The 25,785-nt window shown below is 41.6% G+C and overlaps 1 protein-coding gene across 1 annotated transcript in view; it reads left to right on the plus strand.

The window, feature by feature from the left end:
* DNM3 (dynamin 3) overlaps positions 1-25,785 on the plus strand; it is a 421,129-nt gene that overhangs the window by 68,210 nt on the left and 327,134 nt on the right. The window contains exons 12-15 of the mRNA XM_089668875.1: positions 617-687; positions 5,671-5,719; positions 8,127-8,158; positions 24,187-24,253. Coding sequence (XP_089525001.1) covers positions 617-687; positions 5,671-5,719; positions 8,127-8,158; positions 24,187-24,253 — 219 coding nt within the window. The remainder of the gene's footprint in view (positions 1-616; positions 688-5,670; positions 5,720-8,126; positions 8,159-24,186; positions 24,254-25,785) is intronic.

Genomic DNA, 25,785 nt, shown 5'->3' on the forward strand with positions numbered 1-25,785 from the left:
GTCTTTGAGATGCAGGGATGCTGTAATCCACATACCTTCATCTTTTCATTTGTGTAGGAATGTAATATATAGGGGAGCGCTGGCAATGTCTAAGAAGCAGCTAGCACATAAGGTGCAGGTAACAATCCCCTACAGGTATATGTGTAGAAAAGTGCAGCGCTAAAAATGCATAAAAAAGAACTACAGTAATGCGGAATAATAAAGTGCAACACATATAAGTGCAAAACCATCAGCAAATAAAAATCTAGAAATCGAACAAATCAGTTAAGTGCATCATAAACTGTATGAATGGAGCGGAACAGTAAAGTACATCATTGATTCTTTGCTAATGGTTTCGCAATTTTATGTGTTGCACTTTATTATTCTGCATTACTGTAGTTCTCTTTGATGCAATTTTAGCGCTGCACTTTTTATCTTTTCATTTACCAACAGAGAAGCCAGGACTGATAAGCAGATAACAAATTGTTATGGTTCTGGTGTTTGTAAGTGGTAAAGACTGTTTTGTTTCTTTAGTGCAATGTTGTTTTATGTTAAATATCAAATAAACATGAATTCCCAGTTCAGTGTCTTTGCTGGGGTTAAACTATTGTCCTGATTAATCTTTGTGTTTTTGTAGGTTTTGCTGATAATTGATATACAATTATCCTATATTAATACCAATCATGAGGACTTCATTGGCTTTGCTTAGTAAGTTGAAATTATTTAAAGCATGTACTGTAGATATGTCTAATAACACATTAGTAGCCTATGTTTCAGTATGTGTGTAGAAAAAAGTCAGCCAATCACTTGGCAGAAATACAATGCATTTAGGCATGTAGACATGGTAAAGATGACTTGCTGAAGTTCAAACTGAGCATCAGAATAGGGAAGAAAGGGGATTTAAGTGACTTTGAACACGGCATGTTTGTTGGTGCCAATACAACTTGCAGTTTTTAAATGATGATTTCATTTACTTAAGTGAAAAGCGTCATCCAAACCTGCCTGGCCCTATGTGAAAAATTAATTGCCCATTAACCTAATAACTGGTTTTGCCACCTCTGGCGGCAGCAGCTGCAATCAAGGGTTTGCGATAACTGGCAAATGAGTTTTTCACATTGCTGCGGAGGAATTGTGGCCCACCATTCTTTGCAGAATTGTTTTTGAGCATGAACAGCCTGTTTATGGTCATGCCACAGCAGCTCAATTGGATTTAATTCCGGATTTTGACTAGGCCACTCCAAAACTTTCATTTTGGAAACAGAACAGGGCACCAGATTAGTGTATGGTTAAAAACAAAACTTGAATTCCATTTCTCACTTACATTTGGAAGACCTATAGACTACTCCAGGTGTCAGAGTGGTGGTGCAATATACAACTCTCCGAAATCTGGATGGACTTATAGGGCTGCAGAGCACAAGCAGGGACCTAATGCAAGATGGTAAATCGGTGGAATCTCTCCTCTCACTCACAGCACTAACAGGAAGGCAGACGGGAGAATGTGACAGGCTGTGGTGGTGGTGGTGTGGGGGAGCGGACCGCAACACATTTCCGAGGTTCTGCCTCCTTTTTCAGGCTTTTCAAGCTCTCAAGCTGATTTTGTTTTTTTGAGCCATTCAGAGGTGGACTGGCCAGTGTGTTTTTAGATCGGTGTCCTGCTGCAAAACCCAAGCATGCTTGAGCTTGAGGTCACGAATTGATGGCTGGACATTCTCCTTCATTCTACTTTTTGGTAGACAGCAGAATTCATGGTTCCATCAGTTATGATAAGTCTTCCAGGTCCTGAAACTGTAAAGCAGCCCCAGGCCATCACACTACCACCACCGCGTTTGGCTGTTGGTATGATGCTCAGTTTATGAAATGCTGTGTTAGTTTTACACCAGATGTAGCGGGACGCACACCTTCCAAATGGATCAATTTTTGTCTCATCAGTCCACAGAATATATATATATATATAAAATACAGATGTTTTTTGGAAAACGTGGAATGAGCCTTTGTATTCTTTTTGGTCAGTAGTGGCTTTCACCTTGGAACTCTCCCATGGATGCCATTTTTGCCTAGTCTCGTTCTTATTATTGGATCATGAATACTGACCTTAACTGAGGCAAGTGTGGCCATCAGTTCTTTAGATGTTGTTCTGCGTTCTTTTATGACTTCCTGGATGAGTCATAGTTGTGCTCTTGGATTAATCTTGGTACGCATGAAAAGGTTCACTACCATTCCAAATTTTCTCCGTTTGTGGATAATGGCTCTCACTGTGGTTTGCTGGAGTCCCAAAGCCTTAGAAATGGCTTTGTAACCTTTTCCAGACTGATATCTGTCAATTACTTTTTCTTATCTGTTCTTGAATTTTTTTAGATTGCATCATGATTTGTTGCTTTTTTAGATCTTTTAGCGTGCTTCACTTTGCCCAACAGATTCTATTTAAGTTATTTCTTGATTCAACAAATCTGGCAGTAATCAGGCATGGGTATGGCAAGTGAAATTTAACTCAGCTTTCCAAAAAATGTGGTTTATCACAGTTTATTCATGATTTAGCAAGGAAGGCGGGGATTACTTTTTCACATAGGGCCAGGTAGGTTTAGACAGGTTTGGATTTTGAATTTGTTTGATAATCAGAATCACTTAAGCGTGCAAAAAGAATATAAAAGATTAGGAAGGGGGCAAATGCTTTTTCACAGCACTGTATATAAAATACTGTATATAAAATTGTATTGCTTTTGCTGAAATACTTATAATATTCTGGCACTGTTGTTTGCAGACCACAGACTGAGGTCCAATGCCAGTAATTTAGTGGGTTAAATGACAGCCGATGTCATATAACAAATTTCCTATCCCAAAGTGGTGTGTCATTCTGTAGCCTATGTTCACAGTACTCCTGGTCTCATTTGTTGATAATTTGGTGACACAGCAGAGTTATTCCAAAGCATATGCCCTGCAATAAGAGCAATGCCTATTACCATTCAAACTGCCTGATTTAAAAACTACTAAAAGATTTTACCCACCTACTAGTAACATTCAACCTACACAAGAAGGTTTATGATACAACAAGCAGAGATGGAGTACATTCTATACAACAGGCTTTGAGAGGTAAACCCCCATTAACCATAGAAGGTGGTCACTGGCTTCAGAATGTAATGGCTTACTCAGAACTACAAGTTTAAACTTTTCCTCAGCAATTGCTCTTTAATTTAGGCAACAACACACAGCATATGTTACAGAATGGTATATTGTTTAAGATAACATTCAAATTTGCACTGGATGTTTGAATATGATTGATGATGAGAGAAGCAGTACAAAAAAAGTAAAGCTGGCTGTTCACTTATAGATCTAATCTAACTGATTCCTCTATCCACACTATACTGTGTGGATGGACAGATCTCCGGTTGCAGCTATGTGTATTTTGTCAAAATAACTGAACAGTGTATGGACAGATTAAAGTGTTACTAAACCCATGTCCCTTCATTCACTATATCTGGTCTCCCACAGTACACAGAAATGCAATTATTTTTGTAAATATAAACTTCTCAATACCTTTTCTCATCAGCAGTATATAGCAGGCTTGTGACTTCTATCAGTGTCTGGCTGAGCACTGGTTAATCTTGTAGGAGGAGTTTTTATTCTCCTATGACAGTCTTATGAGGCTGCATGGTCCCAGACACTCTGTCAGGACAGTGTTGATTGGCCCTGTGCTGATCACATGCACCCGTCCAAAGAAAAAAAAAAAAACACTCTAGCAATATACACCAAACTGAGCATGTGCAGAGTGACTCCTAGAGCTCTGTACTATCAGCAGATAGATTGGTGACAGTAGAAGGGGTGGATCAGAGAAGACAGGATCAATCAGCCTTTTTACACAATGTGGAGGATAAACCCCTTAGGCTCCACAGTGAGTATAACAAGCATGCTTTACTGCATATATAGACAGATTTTACAGATGTAGGTTTAGTAACACTTTAAGGTCTCATGCATACTAGAAAAACTAAAAACTGCTTTAGAAATGCTGGCCAAAAATGTTAATATATTAGTGTTTTTTGCCGGCATTTATCAGTGTTTAGCCTAGTGTGTAAGCTACATTTAGTAGCTTCAGCCTTAAGTAGAGGGCCAGGAAGCCAGCCGTCCCTAACAACAAATGAGTAATCAGCTGTCAGCGGTGTTCCCCCCGACAGTTAAATGTAGAAAAAAAAATTGCCAGCTATAGAAAAAATTTTAAAACACCGGCGTGCCCCCTCCCCACCCAAAATCCATACCAGACCCTTATTCGAGCATTGAGCCTGGCTTGGGGGGTGTTTTGGGGCAGGGGTGTAGATCCAACGTCAATCATGACATGCACCACCACCGCCGACTTGAACCTCCTGTCCCGCCGTCTGACAACTCTTAAATAACTAAGAGGTGTAGCCATCTGGTAATGTCACCGGGAGACCCAGCCCCTTTTTATGTCACCAACCCAGCATGCCCTGTGTCAGTGCTTTGGGGGAGGCCCCCCTGCCCCAAAGCAACCCCCCATGTTGAGGACATATGGTCTGGTATGGTTCGGGGGGTGGGTGGGGGTGTTGCTTGCTCATCCTCCCCCTTTCCTGACCTTCCAGGCTGCATGCTCAGATAAGGGTCTGGTATGGATTTCAGGGGGGACCATTTTTTTTTTATGGCATGGGGTTCCCTTTAAAATCCATACCAAACCTGAAGAGCCTTGAATGGATTGGGGGGATCCCCCCCCCCACACACACCATTTGTTCACCTTTTTTTTTTTGTCAGCAATGTGTGTTTGTTTTTCTTTTTACATTCAGCTGTCCCTTGTTAAGGATGGGGTGGCCCTCTCCTTAACAACCAGTGAAGAAAAAAATCTAGTAGAGATTTTTAGTTTAGTAGAGTTTGGTAACGGTCAGCATTTTTTCTGCCAGAATGCTGCTGCTCCTGGTTGCACTGGCCCTGGGATTTTTTTCTCCTGCTGGTAAATGCTACTGCTACTAAAGGCTTCTAAAAGTCTATGTGTGGACACATAGGATAATATGGAGTGCTGTTAGGAAGCAGTAAAAAAAAAAAAACAAGCTGCGTGCATGAGGCCTTAGTAATTGTGCTCATGACCTGACATGATATTCAGTGGCTTCAATGTATTAATTTTAATAGCGCTCCACTAGCTTTGGAATCCTAATACCTGTGGAGAGCTAAGCACATAGGTCAGGCAAACTGCTGCTCTGTAAAAATGTGCTTTTTAATTTTTTTTTTTTTTTAGTAGTGATATGACCATACTGCCACTTTACCAATACATCCCTTTGTATAGAAAACAAGCTGAGCTATTCTAAACAGATGCAAAACAACCCTTCACAGTTTTCCTGTGATCGCATATAAATTTTATATTTTTGCCAAGTGTTTAAAGATTAATTAAAGCTGAACTATCGATTTGTAAAAAAAAAAACGAACTATGGTTGACAGAAAACATATACCGTATATATTGCCCCCCTTCCCTTCAGAGCAATCTAAGTTCTAAGACTCAGTAATACTTACCCTAATCTTCAGTCCTAGAATAGCCAGCAACCCACTCCTTTGACCTTGTGATGAGGTATAGATGGATACTTCTAGGTGGACACAAAAAGGAAACCTTTAATACAAATATAGGAAATTGATTAAAAGATCCCTGTGAAGAGTTGAATATACTTACCAAAAGTTTAACGACTTATTGCTTTCATTTGCTAGTGCACAGCAAAGATGCAACCAGCAGAAGAAGACTTCAATGGGCAACCAGGTATGAACAGTTTTTTCTAATGATGCTCAGTTCTGTTATTTTTATCTCCACACGTCATTAACGAAACCTGGGGAAGCCATATATGACCTCTGAATAATTGTCCTAAAATACTCGCTGTAATTGTTCTCCCTGAAAACTCCATAGCAGTATACTAATTAGTAGTCTCCATGTCTATATCCCCCTTTAGGTTAACAAACTAATAGATCTACTCAGCCACTGCCTTGCATAGCTAACCTCCTCTGGCGATTAGGTATACCATACTTCCATGTAGCTTGTCAGGAAAAGAAAATTCCGATAAGTATTTGAAGACAGTTTTCCTTTCTCCTGACAGCTTCATGTCAGTATTTTAATTTTAACTTTTAATTACAAAGGGAAGCAGAGGAAATCACCTTCTGCCCAGAGTGTGCAGTAGTAAGAGAGGTACGTTCAACACAGTAATGTGACCTGCTCTGCATGGCCTGGTCTTCTGGAGAGGCTGCTCTCTCTAATCCTTTCTGTGAGCACAGAATTATAACATGCATGGAAAAAAAAGTAATGCAGAGTTTAGGCAAAGACAACAGGTACCTGTAGCACTTGAATGGAAGACAGGAAACCAGGTACTTGGGGAGACAGCAACACTAATAGAAAATATGGTGGCCAGTCCACCGCTAAATGCCACCATGGTGTTTCAATGCTTATCCCGATTGAAAACCTTACCCCTGAGGCTCAGGGATATGATAGGACTGCTCCGACCACTGCAAGACTACATTTGGAAAACACTCATGCTGTCAGGGCTCCCAAGTGTGACCAGAGGTGTGTGGCTGACGCAGGGAAACGCAGACCTCAGATATGTTATAAACAATATAATTTATTAACACTAACAATACAAACATAAACGCAGTGCAATACTAAAACATAATACAGTGCAAACAAACCAAACCAACCACCCACAGATAACAGTACATACAAGCAAGCGTCGTCAGGCAGGCCGGGTCAATATCAATAGGGCAGGTAGGTACAGGGGGAGCAAGCGGAGATTGGTCGGGGTCACAGGCCAGGTTCAGCAGGTAGCAAGCAGCGTAGTACAGAGGGTAAGGCGGAGGGATGGTCAGGGTCACAAGCCAGGGATCAGAACAGGTAGCAAGCAGCGTAGTACAGAGGGTCAGGCAGAGGGATGGTCAGACAAGCCAGGGATCAGAGCAGGGTCAGCAGAGAATCAGACAGGAACAGAGAGCAGGAACAGGATACAGGGCCCAAGAGAACACAACACCAAGGCAGAGTCTGCAAGTCTGGCCATCCCTTAAATACCCCAGCATAATCAGTTCCAGGTGTTAGCTGGCTGCAAAGTTGAGTCTCTGATTGCTGGGAGCACCCGCTGGCCAGCCCTGGTACTGCAGATCAAAAGGCAGGCGAGTCCCACCATTGCTGGCTAGTCCATTCCTGACACATGCATTTCACATGTCAGAGCTGGAAGTCTGTGCTTGTGAGGTTGGTTGGAATGCACAACATGAATTCCAATAGCCCAGAGATGCACTAGTCAGCAGACTCTCACAGCAGAGAGAGTGGATGAAGGAAATTTCAGCATCAGTCAGCTAGCACATAAAAAAGTCTGTGGACAGCTGAGACTATTTAATGAGGTCTGGCTAACAGGGGTGATGTAGCCCTAGGAATTGGAGGGATTATCCCACTGAAAGCTCTACAAATCCACCAGGCTCTAGGACCCAGACAGAAGTTATTAAGAGTTTAGAAGACAAAAAATGCTGGCTTTGTAAAGCTTGTCATTAGAATAAACTTGTATCTGAACTTGAATATTATGGTATTCCATTCCAGATTCAATTATTGCCATTGCAACCCAGAGTAATTGGGGAAATCCTTATGTAAAAGCAGCCAGCCCAATATTCAGATTCTCCATATTTACACCAATGCCATACTATTGGATGATAATATTAATTTAAAATTCATATATAAAAGCCATAGGGTTTCAGCACCATAACCCACTTTTTTAAGCATACTGGACACAGTAACCAGCAAGTGCTTACCTTCTGATTTTCTTTCCTACCTTCCTTGATTTGCCAACACACTGCTCGAGATTCCTGTGTCAGTTTTGTTTTACTAAGCTAAGCCATGAACAGAAATATTGTTGCTAGATCCCTGCTCTACTAGTTCCATAATGTGATTTTTCTGTTGAAACCTCATGACAAGTCATCATCTTCTCTTATGTCTCTGCATCTCCATCAGAACGCCATCAAAATGATTTGTGAACAGGTTCCACATTAACATCCATAGACACATAATTGCAGTAGAAGTAAAAGATACACATACAAGTATTTGATTTAGTCTCTATTTTGTCTTCAAGTTTGAACTATGAAGCATTTCTATTCCAAAACTTTTTTTTTTTAATTATTTTAATTTCTGTTTTACTTACTAGGATTTAAATAAAGTTTCTTCAACGTGTTTAAAGTAAGTAACTGGGACCACTGTCAAAATGTATATTACTAATGTCAAACAGGTTCAGATTGGAAACACAAAATGAATAAAATCGCAATGTCTGATTGGGTGTATTTTCCCCCTCAGTTTCATAGACTTGGCATCATATCACCCAGGTGTGTTATGTACTGCAGATTAATAATTTGCTGATTTTGTGATAATAGACATGAGGTAAAGATATAAGACATAATTACTAAGTATAGTATGAAAATTTTTATTGAACACACTTAAAATCACATTGATTACTGCTAATATAATGTATTTAACTGTTGCCAGTGTCTGAGATTGAATATAAAATAGTTAGTAAAGCTGAGGTTTAATGTTCTTCAGGTTTTGCGTTTCCTGGATCCATCCATGTTGCAAGCAGCAGGTTTGGTTCTTTGGAAGAGTTATGCATATATCAAATGATGAATGGATGTCAATCTAGATGTTTGGCAATTTTTAGAAAGACACCATTATCCTTGTTAACTCCCACATGTGATGCTGAGCCTCCAAGATTGAAAGTACTGCTATCCAATGTATAAAAAAGGTGGGCCAGGGAAAGTCAGGCTGGAGAGGAAAGGCCTAGATGATGCTGGATATTCTCCAAACATGAAATGAGGCGAGCTCTATCTGAGTTGCAAGCAGCATTCTGCGAAGCTCACAGTGTTCAGTAAAATTAGAGAAAGCAATTTCAGTAGAGGAGAAGAGTACGCACAACTGTGCAAGACTAAAGGTAGGGTTGCAGTTCAGCTTTAAAAATTAGATTTCAATTCTGATCCGAGAAAAATTACTTATCAACATTGAAATTATCTCTGTAAATTCTTTTCCCTTTGGCAAGCCTGGCTGGAGAGGCTGGAGCTTGCTCCCCCCACAATTGGTTATGGACCGGCTGTTGCAGGTATGAAGGGCCGATTAGTTCCTTATGCATGTTTATTCTCCTTATATTGACATAGCCCAGGGCACAGACTTTGATGACCTCTGTGGTTTCATAACATGGCCCTGAATGGGGACAACCTGGACCAACCTACTCTTGAATAGCAGTAAAAGTGGACTGAGACCAGCCCATGGTCTTCTCAGGGTTGATTTGTCAACATGTATTTGGTTTCCTGTTTTTTTTTGGGGGGGGGGGGGGGTTTACCTCTTTTAACCACCTATGTTCCACTTTCATTATTAGCAGACTTCTAGAGGTGGGACATTTAATTATATATGATGTATTCTTGAGATATTGTTATGCTGAATAATCCTGCTGTACGGAGCTGTCAGGGTCGGCCCTGCTATCCTTTTCTGATAAGATTGTATTTCTGTTTCTAGAGCTCAATAAAATTTTACCTGATTAAAAGAAAATAGATTTCAGGCAAAACCTGAAAAAAACTACGTGTTTAGAACTTCAATACATCAAGTCAATGTTGTATTGCACCAGTACATCCCAGACTCCTTTTGGAAGTAATCTACTGATCTGAGGACCCTTGCTTGTAATCCAGAAAAAACAATTCCAGATATACTACAGGCTACTTGCTGTTTCACTCATATAGGAAATCTGATGTAATCCATGTAAATAAAAAAAAAATTCCCAGTCACCAAGTAGCTTAAAACCTGTCTTAAAGTATCTTTCAAACACACGCTTTTTATCTTAGTTTTGGAAAGAGTGGTAGAAGGGTTAGAATACGGTATACTGCTATCGGCAGTTCCATTAGAGAGATTTATCCTCACTTCCTGTCCTGACAACATTTTATTAAGCAAGAAGTGAGGGGAACTGCTTTACAATAACACATTCAAAAATAATAATAGTTTTCTGTAGTAGAATAGAGGAAAGCTAGAACCAATCAGGTTTTTATTTGTCTGTTGCAGATTTTTGCTGACTTCCTATCTCGTGAAAATGTTGTCAGCAGGAGAGGAAGTGGTGGCAAAATGGAAGCCCAGATAGCAGTGAAAAGCCGACAGGAGCTCTAGTCTTCTCCTCTGTATCTAAAATCTGGTGCAGCTGTGCATGTAGTTCCATCTCTTTGCAATGTGCCCTGGCAGAAATGATACCCCATCACGTTCGGAAGGCATTTCTCATTCAAGTGAAATGGCCTATGCTGTGACTTCAAGCTGAATGCTATGCTCGCTGCTATGGCATGGTATTCCTTTTCAAAAACCCTGTTCAGCTGTCAACCCCCCCCCAAAAAAACGCCAAAAAAACAAGCATTCAGGAGGCAACCTTATCACTTTCTGTGAGCTGCTCCTATATCACTCTCTGAAAAGAGATCTGGGGTGGGTCTGACACAAGTATAAATGAACTGTAAGGCTTTCAAGAAATTTGAGTTTTTTACAAACTTCTTTAGCCTGGGTTCACACTGATACAGTGTGGAATTTGCAGCTTTTTCTGTGCAAATTCCGCACCGCATCAGAATCGCACCCGTTAATGCGAACCGCTGCGGGTGTGTATGTTAAGTTAATAACACCCCGAAATCAGTCCTCACAATGCAGTGCGATGTGCAGAATCAGATCGCATAGGTGTGAATACCCATGCGATCCGATTCTAGTGCAGACCCCAAAAAAAACCAACCTTTTTTTGTGTGGTTGCGATGCGATTAGAGCCATACAAAATGTATGGCTCCAATCGCACCGCACACAATTCGCATGTGATTTGTACAGGAATGCGGTGCGGTTCCTGTGCGAATCACATGCGATGTACCGAATTGCAAGGCTTAATGTGGTTTTATTTCTACATGGCATGCACATTTTAAAATGTTAACAGTTTACACCATTACACCCAGAAACATTAGACAGTTTTTTTTTTATTTTTTTGGTCACTTCCTAGTTTCCATGCCTGGGCAAATTATGCCATACATCCCAGGAGTTTTCATGAGGGGAGGAGTGCTTTTTTCAGCTAAGCACACTCTCCTGCCTACATGCCTGAACTAAGGGCATATGGATTCCAGGAAGTAAATCCTACATGAAGCATCTGCCCTTACTCAAGATGGTCACAGCTAGAAATGCTAGAGGGGTGTTTTTCAAAGTGATTCGCAGCAAAATAAAGCATGGAGACATGGATGGGGGAGTTTTCTTAAATATTATGAATAGTAAAAATAAATACCGGTTTTCGGTTTGTGGTGCTCAGATACAATGTAGTTCCACTTCAAGTACTGCCAGTTTCCTTATCTGCAACCTGTTGTTAATTATGTTTGACGTTTTTGGCAGTTATAACATTAGATTATTTAAGTGACCCAATTCCATTTCCAAAGTGTTGGAACGCTTATTAAAAAGTGTCTCAAGACTTTCATGAATAGGGCCCAGGCCATTTTATAGGGGCCATACCACCAGAAAAGAGTGGCAGATGCTTTAATGACTCCCCCTCTTTATGGGAACCATTACTTTGACATTTTTGGAAGATCTGAAGAATTCCTGTCCACAGCTATTTCTACTCTTTGGCTCTCTTTAGTGAGTCCAAAAATGACAGCAAGCATGCGCCCACTTATATTGTTTATCTAACGTGTTAGTCTGTAATTAAATGATGATGTTTTCTCACTTAACTAGAATGTATTCTTGTTCTGAAAGAAGAATGTCTTCTGTTCATTAGAATTCCTTGCAGTAAAGGAAATGTGCCTGTCTATAAACGTTTGTGGCGTTAATACAAAATGTTTAATGTAAAAGTGCTATTAATAACTTTCACAAATATGTAAGTAAAAGTATGTAAAAAATATGTGTCTAAAAGCGCCTTTCATAAACAAGGTATTGCTTCATTGAGCATTTTAAGCTGAAGCAGCAGTTTTCAGTATTCCTCTGTGGGAATTCTGGACAGGAAGTCTTCGCTATGTAGACATATGTCGCCCATAATACTCTTAGTATCTAAAGTATCTTCTGTTCTAAAACGTTTCCAAATCCTTTATGTTTATCTGTGAATGCCTAAAAGTACAGTCCTGTCAAAACGGGAAAACAAAGCCATTAACTACTTATAGGGAACACAGTCTACCCAGTAGTAAGAAGTAGCAGTAAAACTGGGCATCATTTACTAAAATGTAAAGAAATGAATTTGTGACCACGCAACCACATCAAAGCAGAATTCCCTCTACTTTTTTAAATTCATCTCACCCCTAACTCCCCAGTATTTTTTTTAAAAAAGTTTGTTTTTGGTTACCTTTCTAAGTACTTCTAGGTTTATTTTTTGTATTATTTTCTCATGGGGTTTGAAATGTCCATTTTGTGATAATAAAGCATTCACACCCCCTTCTATTTTTTTAAATTAAGTTATATTGCAGTCTGATGCTACAGTTGTTTAAATTCATTTTTTTTTAAATTAATCTACACTCAGTATCCCATAAAGGCAAAATGAAAACAGGATTTTAGAAATGTCTTCACATTTATGAAAAAGGAAAAGCAGAAATATCACATTGGCTTAGGTATTTAGACCCTTTGCAACAACACTTGAAATTTAGCTCAGGTGCCTCCTGTTTCTCTTGATCGTTGCTGAGATGTTTTTACCTCTTATTGGAGTCCACCTGTGGTAAATTAAATTTATTGGATTTGGATGATTTGGAAAGGAACACACCTCTTTATAAAAGGTCTCACAGCTGACAATGCATACTGTGTCAGAGCAAAAGCCATGAGGTCAAAGGAACTGCCTGCAGATCTCATAGACAAGATTATTACAAGGCACAGATCTGGGGAAGGCTACAAAAACAAATTATGCAGCACTGAAGGTTCCCAAGAGCACAGTGGCCTCCATTCTCAAATGGAAGACATTTAGCACAACAAGGACTCTTACAAGAGCTGGTCGCCTGGCTAAACTGAGCAATCATGGGAGAAGGGCCATAGAGAGGTGACCAAGAACCTGATGGTCGCTCTGACTGACCTTTAGGGATCCTGTGTGGAGATGGGACAAAGTTTCAGAAGGACAGTCCTCATTGCAGCCCTCCACTGATCTGGGCTTTATGGCAGAGTGGCTAGATAGAAGCCTCTCCTCAGTGAAAAACACATGAAAGCTTTTGACACTTGGAATCTGAGCAATAACCCCAATTCTGTTAGGATCAGCTTGTGGTCCATTTACTGAAGAAGGAGACCAGGGAATTAGAGTTTTCAGATTTCCACTACTCTGCATTCCAAACCCACAATCATGCTTTTCAGCTCAAACTGTATAATCCTGCCAGAGATGCCAGGCAGCATCTGCATCATTGCCTGTCCAGTAGTTGAATAATCGCTATTTGAAAATACGGAACTAGCAGTAACTCCGCTAAAGTCCTTCCTATAAATATGCACATACAGTATATCTATTTAAAACAGGGATCCTTGAACACTGATCCAAAGACCAGGGGCGGACTGACCATTTGGAAACTCGGGCACTGCCCGAGGGCCTGGGGTCAGTAGGGGGCCCCATGAGATGCCCCTGGTACCTTTTTCATAGGCTTTTTTAGGTTTGGGCAAGGACACAGGGGCCTCATGATCCCCTATTGCTCGGGGGCCCCATGAGTTGTCAGTCCACCCCTGCCAAAGACCCAAATTCGAAAGCTGTTACCATAGTGGCAATCACAAAGAAAATGATTACCAAAATATTAGCAAAGCCAAATAATAATGGCCGTATAGCACAGTGCTTTACATTGCTGTGCGCTTTAGAAAAGCCAAGAGAATAACATTTTTTGATCCGTTTTCTTTTTGACATTTTCAATTAGCAGGTCTCTTCACCTCACAGTCTTGTCTAATTTCCTTTATCCCCACCTTGAATGTGGTCTAATCTCTCCAGAGGGAGGTGGTTGTGTCATAGACAAGAATATTTGTTACATTTCAGGTCATAAATACACTGCTCAACAAAATTAAAGGAATACTTTTAATCAGAGTATAGCATCAAATCATTTAAACTCCTGGGATATTGATCTGATCAGTTAAGTAGCAGAGGGGGTTGTTAATCGGTTTCAGCTGCTTTGGTGTTAATGAAATTAACAACAGGTACACTAGATGGCCAACAGTGAGATGATCCCCAAAACAGAAATGGTTTTACAGGTGGCGGCCACTGACATTTTTTTCCCTACTTATCTTTTCTGATTGTTTCTCACTAATTTTGCATTTGGCTAGGGTCAGTGTCGCTACTGGTAGCATGAGGCGATACTTGGACCCTACAGAGGTTGCACAGGCCGTTCAACTCATCCAGGATGGCACAGCGGTAAGTGTCATTGCCAGAAGGTTTGCTGTGTCTCCCAGCACAGTCTCAAGAGCACGGAGGAGATTCCAGGAGACAGGAAGTTACTCTAGGAGAGCTGGACAGGGCTGTAGAAGGTCCTTAACTCATCAGCAGGACCGGTATCTGCAGCCACGGACCTCCAGCAGGCCACTGGTGTGGATGTCTCTGACCAAACAATCAGGAACAGACTTCATGAGGGCCATGTGCTCACTGTTCAGCGCCCTAGAGCTCGATTGGCATTTGCCATTGAACACCAGAATTGGCAGGTCTGCCACTGACGTCCTGTGATTTTCACAGATGAAAGCAGGTTCACCCTGGGCTCATGTGACAGACATGAAAGGGTCTGGAGAAGCTGCGGAGAACGTTATTCTGCCTGTAACATTGTTTAGCATGACCGTTTTGGTGGTGGGATAGTGATGGGCTGGGGAGGCATAACCATGGAGGGAAGCACAGACTACTACAGGCTAGACAATGGCACCCTGACTGCCATTAAGTATCGGATGAAATCCTTGGACCCATTGTCAGACGCTATGGTGGTGCAGAGGGTCCTGGGTTCCTCTTGGTGCATGCCCGGCCTCATGAGGCAGTTCCTGGAGGATGAAGGAATTGATACCATTGAATGTCCCCCATGCTTGCCTGACCTAAATCCAAAAAAACACCTCTGGGATATCATGTTTCGGTCCATCTGACTCCGCCAGGTTGCACCTCAGACTGTCCAGGAACTCAGTGATGCCCTGGTCCAAATCTGAGAGGAAATACCCTAGGACACCATCTGTTGTCTCATTAGGACCATGCCCCGATGTTATCAGGCATGCATACAAGCACGTGGGGGCCGTACAAACTACTAAGTACCATTTTGAGCTGCTGCAAAGAAATTTCAGCAAAATGGACTAGCCTGCTGCATAATTTTTTCCCTTTTGAGTTTTGGGGTGTCTTTGAATTCAGTTCTCTGTAGGTTGATAATTTTTATTTCGGTCAAACGATGGGCCATCCTTACATTCCTAACACATTAGTCAATCCATAACAGTATAGGTATCCAGCATGATATTTTTCCCCATTGAGATCTGATGTGTTTTCAAGTGTGCTTTGTTATTTTTGAGCAGTGTATTTTCTGTACCGTGGTAAAGATACTCTGCCACTTACTAAAAGCACTGGTAATAGCAAAGATAAGTACTGTATGTATCAGGACAGTGGTAAAGACCTTGGTACCCCAGGCATGTGTCTCTGGGTGTATTACATGTGGGTAACATGGTAGTCTTCTTCAGAATTATGGGAACTCTTTTTATCGTTGCAAAATTGTACAAGTTAGTTCAAAATATGGGGTTGCTAGTTTGCTATTAATCAAATAAACATGAGCAGGGATTAATTGCGAGTGTAGGATTGGATTGTGGACCTGCATATGTGCACAAATAATTGTTTACATGTGAGATGGCAATCTATTAACCATCTAGCTGAACATACACCGTTTTCCAAATATTTTTACTCATGTACCTCCTATTCCTTTTTATTTGTGCCACAAATTGTGCACTTACCACATATTTTGAAAAGCTAGCCTGATATAAAAAAAATAGACTGACTCATTAAGCAAGGAAACGTGCATGTGCCACGTTAAAGGCATATTAAAAAGCCTGAAAGCCTGTGAAATCTGTTTTTGTATGTGTATATATATGATTATTTATCATTGGAATCTGTATGTCAAGCACTAGAGTGTGGAATCTGGAACACTGACTTTCTCAGTTTTGAATTTCTGAGCATGTGCAGAAGATCCACAGATGCACAGTACACAACCACTCTTAAAATAGTATTCCAGATTCCATTCAGATCCTAACTATACCTACACTAAATCTACTCCGACCCACATTCTAAGCCTATTCTATTATTACCTGTTCTGAGGGTGTTTGAGTTCGGTCACGTGATCGGTTCCCTGTATCTGCTTCAGTGTAGAGGAGGGACAGCTGACAACGAATGTCCCGTAGTAAGCCTATGATTGACATCATCGTCTAGGCTCTGGTAGCTGTTGTCAGAGATCTCTCCTCTTCACTGAAACTGGCCATTGGAGAGATCATGTGGCCGCACCGAAGCACTCTCAGCATAGGCACAGTAAGTTTACACATCTTTTACAGAGTACTTAGAATACAACTAGAATGGGGGTGGGAACAGGATTTGGCATAGTTAGGATTTGACTCTAATGCTACTTTAAAAGAAAAGTATAGGTTACTTTTTTTTTTGCATTATCTGAATTCTGGTGAGCTGCTACTATGAAAAACAATTTTCTGCCCTCTGAAATGTACACCCTTTATTGTGAAATCAAGGAAAATACCTGTGGAAGGGGCTTAGGTCTGTCATGTAGCGTCATACTGACCATAATGTCGGGATCCACCCCTTTCTTCCTCTTCTGTATGACTGACATTGGCTCCTGACAGTCTGCATGCTTGTAAGACTTCAGCAGGGCTTCAACTCTTCTCACACTCCTCCCCCCTACCCCCCTTTTTTTACTTCTCCAGGCAATTGAGTTCATATAGCACTTGGCCCTATTCTGATCTGTGGCCCCATTGTCCCCTAAACACACCTCCACATGCTGGCTGTAGCTTCATCTCATTCTGAAGCCCAAATTATGGGCATTTCTGTGGGGGAATTTACAACCAGCACAGAGCCCCCAGAGCTGTGTGATCTTTTACTTTTATGAATGATCAACAATATCAGGTCAGTACTGTGTATGACAGCACACTGTAATCAATCAGACGTGGCTATGTATGTTTAGATGCAGCTGCATATAAATCACACAGCACCGCAGGCTGTGTGATCTTTATGAATGGCAGTGCTGGTCTCCAGAGACCATAACTGACACCCACAACTCTGTCTGCTTTCTACCAGCATGGTTGGATTGGGGTGGGCACTGTCCAATGATGCTGCTTAACAGCCAAGGGACAGGTTTGAACTGAACCACTTTTATGGCAGCATAAAGGTGCCACCCACCGTGGTTCCCAGGCTTTCCTGCTTCTTTGGGGAGCCTGTGAAGGTGATAATCCTCTTTGGTGCTAATCCTCTGCAAGTTATGTCTACTAATATTTTAATGGCGTTCGCTGAGGCTGGGACAGAGCGAGCAGCTTCTTTTAAGCTTTATTTTTAGAACCTTGGGGTACCTTGTTCCCCACTCAAACCTTTCTCCCTTTCCTCTATCTCTAGTGAATTCTGCTGCCTCTTGCATGCTGCTTTCCCCTTCTTTTCTATTATTCAGTCCTTTTTGATTTTGCTTTTGGAGCTCATCTTGCTTCCCATCGGTCTTTCCCTTGGTGGCATCCGCTATAGAGCCTTTATGCTTGTCGGCACCTTCCCGTCTGCTCTCTGCATGCGCGAGCATCCGGGAGTTGATAGGGCATTTGGCCAGCTGAGTGGTCCTAATGTCGCCAGGTGGCGCTTACGCCATGCGGCCTGAAGACATGACGTTCATCTTTACTAAGGGTAAACAGCCTTTTTTTGCCCTTTAATTTTTAGCAGGAAAGGGTGGTTTCTGTCATCCAGGCTCCACCCCTATCATTTATTCCCAGGAGTCTCACTAAGGAGTCTGGCTGCCCTTAGGGAGGTTGACTTTTCTGAGAGCTCCTGGAGTTGCCACAGGTCTATGTCTGTGGTAGGTCCTCTAACCTGACCCAGTCTCTCCTTCATTCCTTCTTTGGCATTTTATATCATTGCGCTTTCCCTTTCCAGCTGCTTTTTCTGCTCCTCGCTTAACATCAGTCATTCGCTGCCCCATCAAGACCCTCCTCTGCTTCTAAGGTAAGTGCCGTCAGCTAGGTAGGTGCCTAAAAAAAAAAGGGGGAAGAAAAGGGAAAAAAAAGTGGGCTAATGCTCATACATTTTTTCTTCCAGCCCTGTGTGCCAGAATTCCAGGGGGGCATCCAGATAACATGAAGAATCCAACGAAGGCAGCCTAAGCCAGGATCCATCATCTAGATCCAAGTGGGTTGCAAGCATCTGCAAAAAGACAGCTCTCTTTGCGCTCTCCAGGTCTTAAAGAGAGTCTGAGGGCCAGTGGGTCACTGACCTTCTTAAGAAGGTTGTTAAGGATTCTTACCTTTGCAATAGTCGACACAAGAAGCAGCAGACGCAACTCTGCCAGGTCCATCCACTTGTGAACCCTCTCACTCCACAGCGGATTATCCTTCTAAACAGCCAAGTGTTAACGAGCTGCCGGAAGATTCTTCTGGTGAATCCGAGCCGTCCGGTTTCAGCTTTTCCCTGGTTCAACCTTACGCCTGGGAAGAGGCTGCAGTTCCCCTTAAGAAATTTAAGAGTTTCTTCCTATTCTTGAAAAAGTGGGTTTCCTTCTTTCCTCTGATGGATGAGATCAGGGATGTCATAACATATGGAAGAAGACCGGAAAGAGATTTGCTCTCAACTTTCTGGGTAAGCTGTACCCGCTTGCAGAAGCAGACTGCAATATTGGATGGCCCCCCTGTGGTGGATAATGCGGTGGTCTGCCTAGCAAAAAATATAACACTACTAATGGATGATTCCACCTAGCTTAAAGATCCTTTAGACAGGTGGATAGACTGCGTAGAAGGTCCTAGTTGGAGCCAGGCTAAAGAATTTTACCAAAGTCTGGCTGTGGAAGTGCAAGGATCCCTGGGTAGTCTCGATAGTCCATTTTGGACACTTGTGGACTTTCTTGGTCCAACCGCCTCACTATTTCTTCATGCCCACAAAAGTGCCAATATCTCTTCAGAAAGCGGAAGTGCTTCATCAGTTTTCTCTATTCCCTGCTGGCTCAACAAGCAGTGTTTCCTGTTACTCTGTCAGAAAAGTATATGGGTTTCTACTCCACTCTTTTTCTGGTGCCCAAGAAGAACGGCGGTTGGAGACCGGTGATAGACCTAAAGAAGCGACACCATTGCATACATCTGGAAAGTTTCAAGATTCAGTTGCTGCAGACCATTATTCATGCTGTTCAACTGGATGCTGTCCGTGGATCTTCAAGATGCCTATTACACATACCCATTCTTCTGCCATTTCAGAAATACCTGAGAATTGCAGTCGGTCAAATCCATCTGCAATGCCAGAGTCTACCCTGTTCTGTACCTCGCTAAACGTTTTTACAAAGATTCTGATCGTAATCTTGGCCCCGTTAAGGGAAATGAGGCTCAGTCAGAGTGTTTCATTATCTCGACGATAGTCTGCTTCCAGCTAAAAATCCAGTTAAACTAGCAGAACACAGGGTGATCCTTCTGTCGACACTGACGGAATTTGGCTGGATGATAAACCAGGAGAAGAGTCAAGTCACTCTGACACAGCAAATGTTATATCTAGGTGCCTTGTTTGACACTTTGAAGGGGACAGTGTCTCTTCTGTCTCAAAATTGGGCAGCCATCATCCAGAGAATGAAGAAGGTGAGAACGCGGTCCTGCCTGATGGCTTCAAACTGTTTGAGCCTAATAGGAATCACGTTGGCATGCATTCTGATGGTCCCATGGGCCCACTGGCATCTGAGGCATTTTCAACTGGAATTTCTAAGACCGTGGAACAAACAGTATCTTTCCCAGTCCATACATTTAACAATTTTAATGCACAGGGATCTGCATTGGTGAACAAAGGAGGAGATGCTTACAAAAGCACGTCCATTGGGGCATGTCTCCTGGAAATTTGAAGCAGCCTACCTTGCAATGACAGCTTTGATGTTTCAAATTATAAACAAGCCATTACTTCTCTAAATGGATAACAGGACAGCGGTGTCATGCATCCATCGCCAGGGAGGAACCCACGGCAGGTCACTTTTGAGAGAAGTGGAACCCATCATGCTATGAGCAGAAAGAAATCTAGCAGATCTGAGGGTGGTCTATCTACCAGGCCACTTGAACATAGGAGCCGATTGCCTGTCCTGGAAATTCCTGGAGACCAAAGAGTGTTCTTGGGATCGCAGTGTGTTTGATTGGATTGTGAATCTGTGGGGTTCTCCCAAAGTTGACCTTTTTGCTACAGCGAGCAATTCCAAGACTCTGAGATTTATTTCTTGTATACGTCACCCCCATGCGGAAGTTACAGATGCCCTCTCGAGTCCATGGCTATGCAACCTAGCCTATGCCTTTCCTCCCTGACCTCTTATCTGGAAGTTTCTCTTGAGACTCATGACGTTGACCGTCAAAGAGATAGAAGTTTTTCTGTATTGCCCCAGATGTCCATGGTTTCCCTTGGCAATGCTCCTCCATGCCCAACCTCCAGTCAAGATTCCGCTAATACCCTTTCTTCTATCTCAGCGCCAGCACAACCATCCGCACCCACACAGATTGAATCTTCACATATGGTTGTTCAAAGGCAGAGGTTCCAGTTGATAGGATGATCTTGAAAAGTTACTTAAACCTTACTCAAAGCCCAAACATCTCTGACAAACGATATGTACATTGAGATATCTGGAACAAGTTTAAAGCCTTTGCAACTGGTAGAAACATTAACCCAGATCTACCCCCCCACGTCTCAACTTTTGGAGTTTCTCCAGGCAGTACTGGACCTAGGGCTAAGTCTGAGCACCCTAAATGTACAGGTTATGGCAATCTCCCCTGCAACAGACAAGGGATGGGCTGAGGACTCCCTTGTGGTTCAATTCTTCAAAGCCATAAAGAAGATTAGTCCACCTTTCAAACAGGGCTTTAACACATGGGATCTCTCTATAGTCCTAGAAGCCTTATCCAATGAGCCCTTTACCCCATTCAAGTTAGCGTCTTTGTAGAATCTGACTTTGAAACAGCTTTTCCTATAGCAGTCGCATCAGGCAAGAGAATGTCAGAGCTCCTAGTTGCAGAAGATGATCGTATTGTCTTCTACACGCACAGGGTCGAGCTTCAAACAGTGTGGGAATTTGTTCCGAAGTTTTCCTTCTTCTCCAGTCTGTCAGAACCATGGACCCTGCCAACTTTTTCACACCCGGTGTTGGGCTCCCTTTATGAACTAGACATTACCAGCATCCTAAGGTGCTATCTTCAAGCTATAGCACCTTTCAGGAACTCATCAAAACTGTTTGTTGTCCCTTGGGGCAAGAACAGGGGCAAAGAAGCTTCTTCAAGAACAATTACATAATGGATAGTCAATCTGATCCATAAGGCATACAGGGCCAGGGGTTTGGTCCCCTTTCTTCAGTCAGGGTGCATTCCACCAGATCAGTTTCTGCTTCTTGGGTAGCCAAAGCAAATGTATCCATCGAAACCATCTGCAGAGCTGCAATATGGTCATCCTAGCACACTTTTATGAGACACTATAGGGTAGACCCAGTAGCTCTCACTTCCGTAAAGTTTGGTGGAAGGGCAATCAAGTCAGCATTTGCCAGTTCCAAATAAAACTCTTTTGTAAAACAAACCTTTTTTTAAGCATCATCCCACCTGTTTCAGCTAGTTATTTATCACAAGTATGCTACCATGGAAGCACCAGGTAAACATAACATTGTACCATACTTACCGTAATTTTCTTTTCCTGGTGCCGATCTATAACGGCATATGATCCCACCCTCAGTATTCTATATTACGGGGAATGCTGGGAGTACCTAATTCTTTCTTTTTATAATATTCACTAGTCCTGAGACGGGAGCTCAATGCAGAGCTTGTCACAGGTATGCTGCCATGGATAGGCACCAGGAAAGGAAAATTACAGTAACTATAGTAAGGAAGGGTTATAACACTTGTCAGGTTTTTTTGTTTTTTTTGCCATCTGTGTCCCATTGGGGAGATTTACCTTCAGTTCCTGTTTCATAGTCAAATTGACAGAAATTGAGAGGAAGTCCCTCCAAAGTGAGGGATGTCACCAGAACTAGTGTCCTCATCAGAAGATTTTTATCCTTGATTACTGTTGTGATGTCAACCCAAAATTTGGTATTTTCTTTTACTTTTGATGTTGATGGTAAACAGGACAAATAAAGAGGGTGACACTCCCTAACAAGGGCACAGACAGTGATAAAAACTGACGTGTTCTAATCCCTCTGCACTTTATTCAGGACTAGAAAACATTTTTTTACCTTTAGTTACACTTTAAAAAAAAGAGTTAAAATAAGATTTAAAAACAACCTTGTTGCCATGTATGTAAAGACCAATAGTGCCACATATGTGAGATATTGCTGTGAACATCAGGGTAAGAGCAATAACTTGAGGGCCATAACTCATGGCTAACATTAAACTGACGACCTGTAAAACTTTTAGAATATTGCCTATGAGCAATATTGGGTACTGTATTTTTTTTTGCTTCTTCACGGACATGCACAATTTTTTACATGGTTGGTATCTTTTGACTCAGCGCAACAACAGATTTTATTCTTTATCAAAAATGGGTATCATATTTATTTTCGTGCACTTGAATATATTTTAGTGTATATGAATTTGATAAACTTTTCCGCAAACGTGCAACATAAAAAATTACAACTACCACCATTTTGTTCTACTGAACCTGTGCTTTCAAAAATATGTAATTTTGAGGAGTATTTGACAATTTTCTAACCAAAAAATGCAGATTTTACTGTGTGTATAAAGAAATGTAAACAATACAAAGTGGTTAAAAGGCTCAGTGTGATTATTAAACTTTTATTCCTGTGTTTCAATAAAGATTGGTTTGAACTAACTGAACAGGTTATGGAGTGCTGGCTAACCTAACCTGTTGTTGCCCATCACATATCTGCAGCAGCAAAAGGGTGGGCTTTAACACCCACACGCTGCACATATGCGTCACTGGGTGGCTGATGTTTATTTGCGGAGAGCGTGCTCTCAGCACAGAGACCAAGCTGTCCAAGACAGCTCTTGGTTTCCACTAACAATCAATGGCTGGAGGGATCGGCTCCTGATCATGTGATAGCCAATCCCAATGGTCACATGATTGCCAATCCTTTCTGCCCCCTAGGCATACAGACCGTATTAAATACATCAGGGCTGGATGGGAAGGGGTTAAAGTATAACAAAAGGCAAAACTTTGTTTTATTTTTGTATTTTTGAACAGTGGCAAATAATTAGAACACCTTTCAGGTTTTTATTGCCATCTGTACTCCTGTTAGGAGGATTCATACTCCCTATTTTTAATTTTTTACTGTTTTCAATGAAAGGGAAAGAAAATGCCAAATTTTGGGGTGTCCTCAGAAGAGAAATAGAGACAAAATCTTCCAACGGGGACACTAGTTTTGGTGATCCTGATTATACGCAGGCATTCCCTCACTTTGGAAGGATTTCCTTTCACATCCTGTTTGAGCTATGGTATAGGAAGTGAAAAGTTGTTTCCCCAATGAGACACTGATGGCAAGTAAGAGGCAAATAAATAATAAACAAAAAAAAAACTGAAACGGGATATAACCCTCCCTTACTCTATTCTAAATGGAAAAAAAAGTTTGCCTTTAGCAAGGACTAAGTAAAATGAACAGTGGATACACTAGTCAGGGTAATTCCATATACATTTGCTGATCTAGCATATGACTATTGGAATCAGGGATGATTTCATATTTATAAATGAAATAAAGTCTGCTGGAAAAAAGAGTTAGACTGAAGTTGTATCTGGCCAGGGATATGTATATGTTTTATGTTACATGTCTCATTATCAGTCTCAGAATGACAAAAAGGAAAGAGTGCTCTGGTAGTAAACATTTCTGTAAGCTCAGGCTCCAGAGCATAGCCACTTTCTCAAGCTAAGAGGGAGTGGAATTTTGGATTTAATAAGATTTATTGCTTTTAGTTTTAGAAAAGTGATCAGAACTGCCAGTAACATTCCTCATTGGTCTTATTTTATTAATCACTTCTGTGCTATAAATTATTCTAGACATCAGTATTCTGTCAGTGGTCTTTTTCTAAAGTCATGGCTTAGTTCTGCGTGTTTAAGTACTAATTAGTGGGATGCTTTATATTTTGTGTAGCACTTCGATGAAGACGATGGAATCTGAAGACCTCCCGCGAACTGCCCTCAATCGTGTATTCTGTGTGGTGAGATACACATTCATTGTGACATTAAGACGCCAATAGTTTTTTCCTTATTTTCTTACAGATTTCTTTTTTTTATACTCAACTGTGTGTGTTCAAATGTACTACATGATTTCCACAGGGTTTGCTTTTCATACTTCTCATAACATGATATTCTCATTGCTCAGTGTTGCAGTGATTCTAAAGGTTAGCTTAAAAAAAAATGGTTAGTTTAAAAAAAAATGTCATGCTTACCTGCGCTGTGCAATGATTTTGCACAGAGCAGCCTCATTTCTCTTCTTGGGTCACCCACCAGCACTACGGTTCCTCCCCCTTCACAAGTGCCCTCAATAGCAAGCCGCTTGCTGTGGGGGCACTGGTGTGTGCTCACTCCCGAGCCCCACTGTATGCGTCCATAAGACACACAGAACTGTGGCTTGGCCCCTCCCCCCACTCTTTCCTCATTGTCTCACTGGCAGTGATTGACAGCAATAAGAATCAATGGCTCCCACTTCTGTTTCTCAGCCAATAAGGTATGAGAGACTTATTACACCCAAGGCTCACGTGCAGATCGCTGAATAGAGTGGGGACTCTGATGAGTATAAGGGACGAGCTGTGGGAGGAGCTGCACACAGAAGGTTTTTTCTATGCATGAAGGTAAAAAACCGTTGGCCTTTATGACCACTTTAAGCTGGCCATACATAGAGCGACTTTTGTCAGGTTTCTGATGAACCAGTTGAAAATCACCTGTGGGTGGCCCTGTTAGCACCATTCGGGCTGACATCTTTCGATGTGAAAATGTGGGGACCCGGGTGGAAAATTGTCAGCCAGTAAACTGCGGCCACTGTTTGGGTATTCTGAGAGCGGTGGGTGCTGGCTGTCAGAATACAATAGCCGACAATGGGAGATCTATAGATTTCTCTTTTTCAGGCCATGGGGCTAAAGGAGAAAAGTCTGAGACTTTGGCCGGCCTTAAAATCTGCTGAATCTTGCTACATTTAAATAACAATACTTGATACAAGTAGGAACTACTTCTTGTAGAGTGGAGGATTTTATCTGAACCTCAAACAACCAGCTCCGTATACAGATGATATGTGTGCTGTAAGATGACTGTTTACTCTGCCAAAGGATTTTTAATGTTATACATCTATTTCCATACACACACAGATCGTGAAGATGCAGCAATAGATTGATAAGCTCATCACTGCTCTTTACTCCTATCAGCAGGTTCCTTGCCAGCCCATGTGCATGCAGCACACCTGACTGTCTCCTAAGCCTAGGACACACTCTGAGAAAATCGGACAACCAATTGTCCAGTTTTCCAGAAAAGTGCGTATTATGATGTAGTTGGAATGGTATTGACAAAGGCAAACATAGCTATGTACTAGCGTAGTAGAAGAGGAAGTGTAGGGTCGCTCTTTGCTTCTGATCATGCACTTTTTTTGTTCTATTCGATTTTTTCTGTACGGTTATTGTAAGCTTTAAATGAAAATTGGATATTGTGTTCAATTACGATAAAAATGTTCTAGTTTGCATCCTCAGTTTTTGCCATCCAA

The sequence above is a fragment of the Staurois parvus genome, unplaced genomic scaffold (assembly GCF_062004578.1).
Source record: "Staurois parvus isolate SC_StPar_1 unplaced genomic scaffold, SC_StPar_1.0 ptg000066l, whole genome shotgun sequence".
Classification (NCBI taxonomy): domain Eukaryota; kingdom Metazoa; phylum Chordata; class Amphibia; order Anura; family Ranidae; genus Staurois; species Staurois parvus.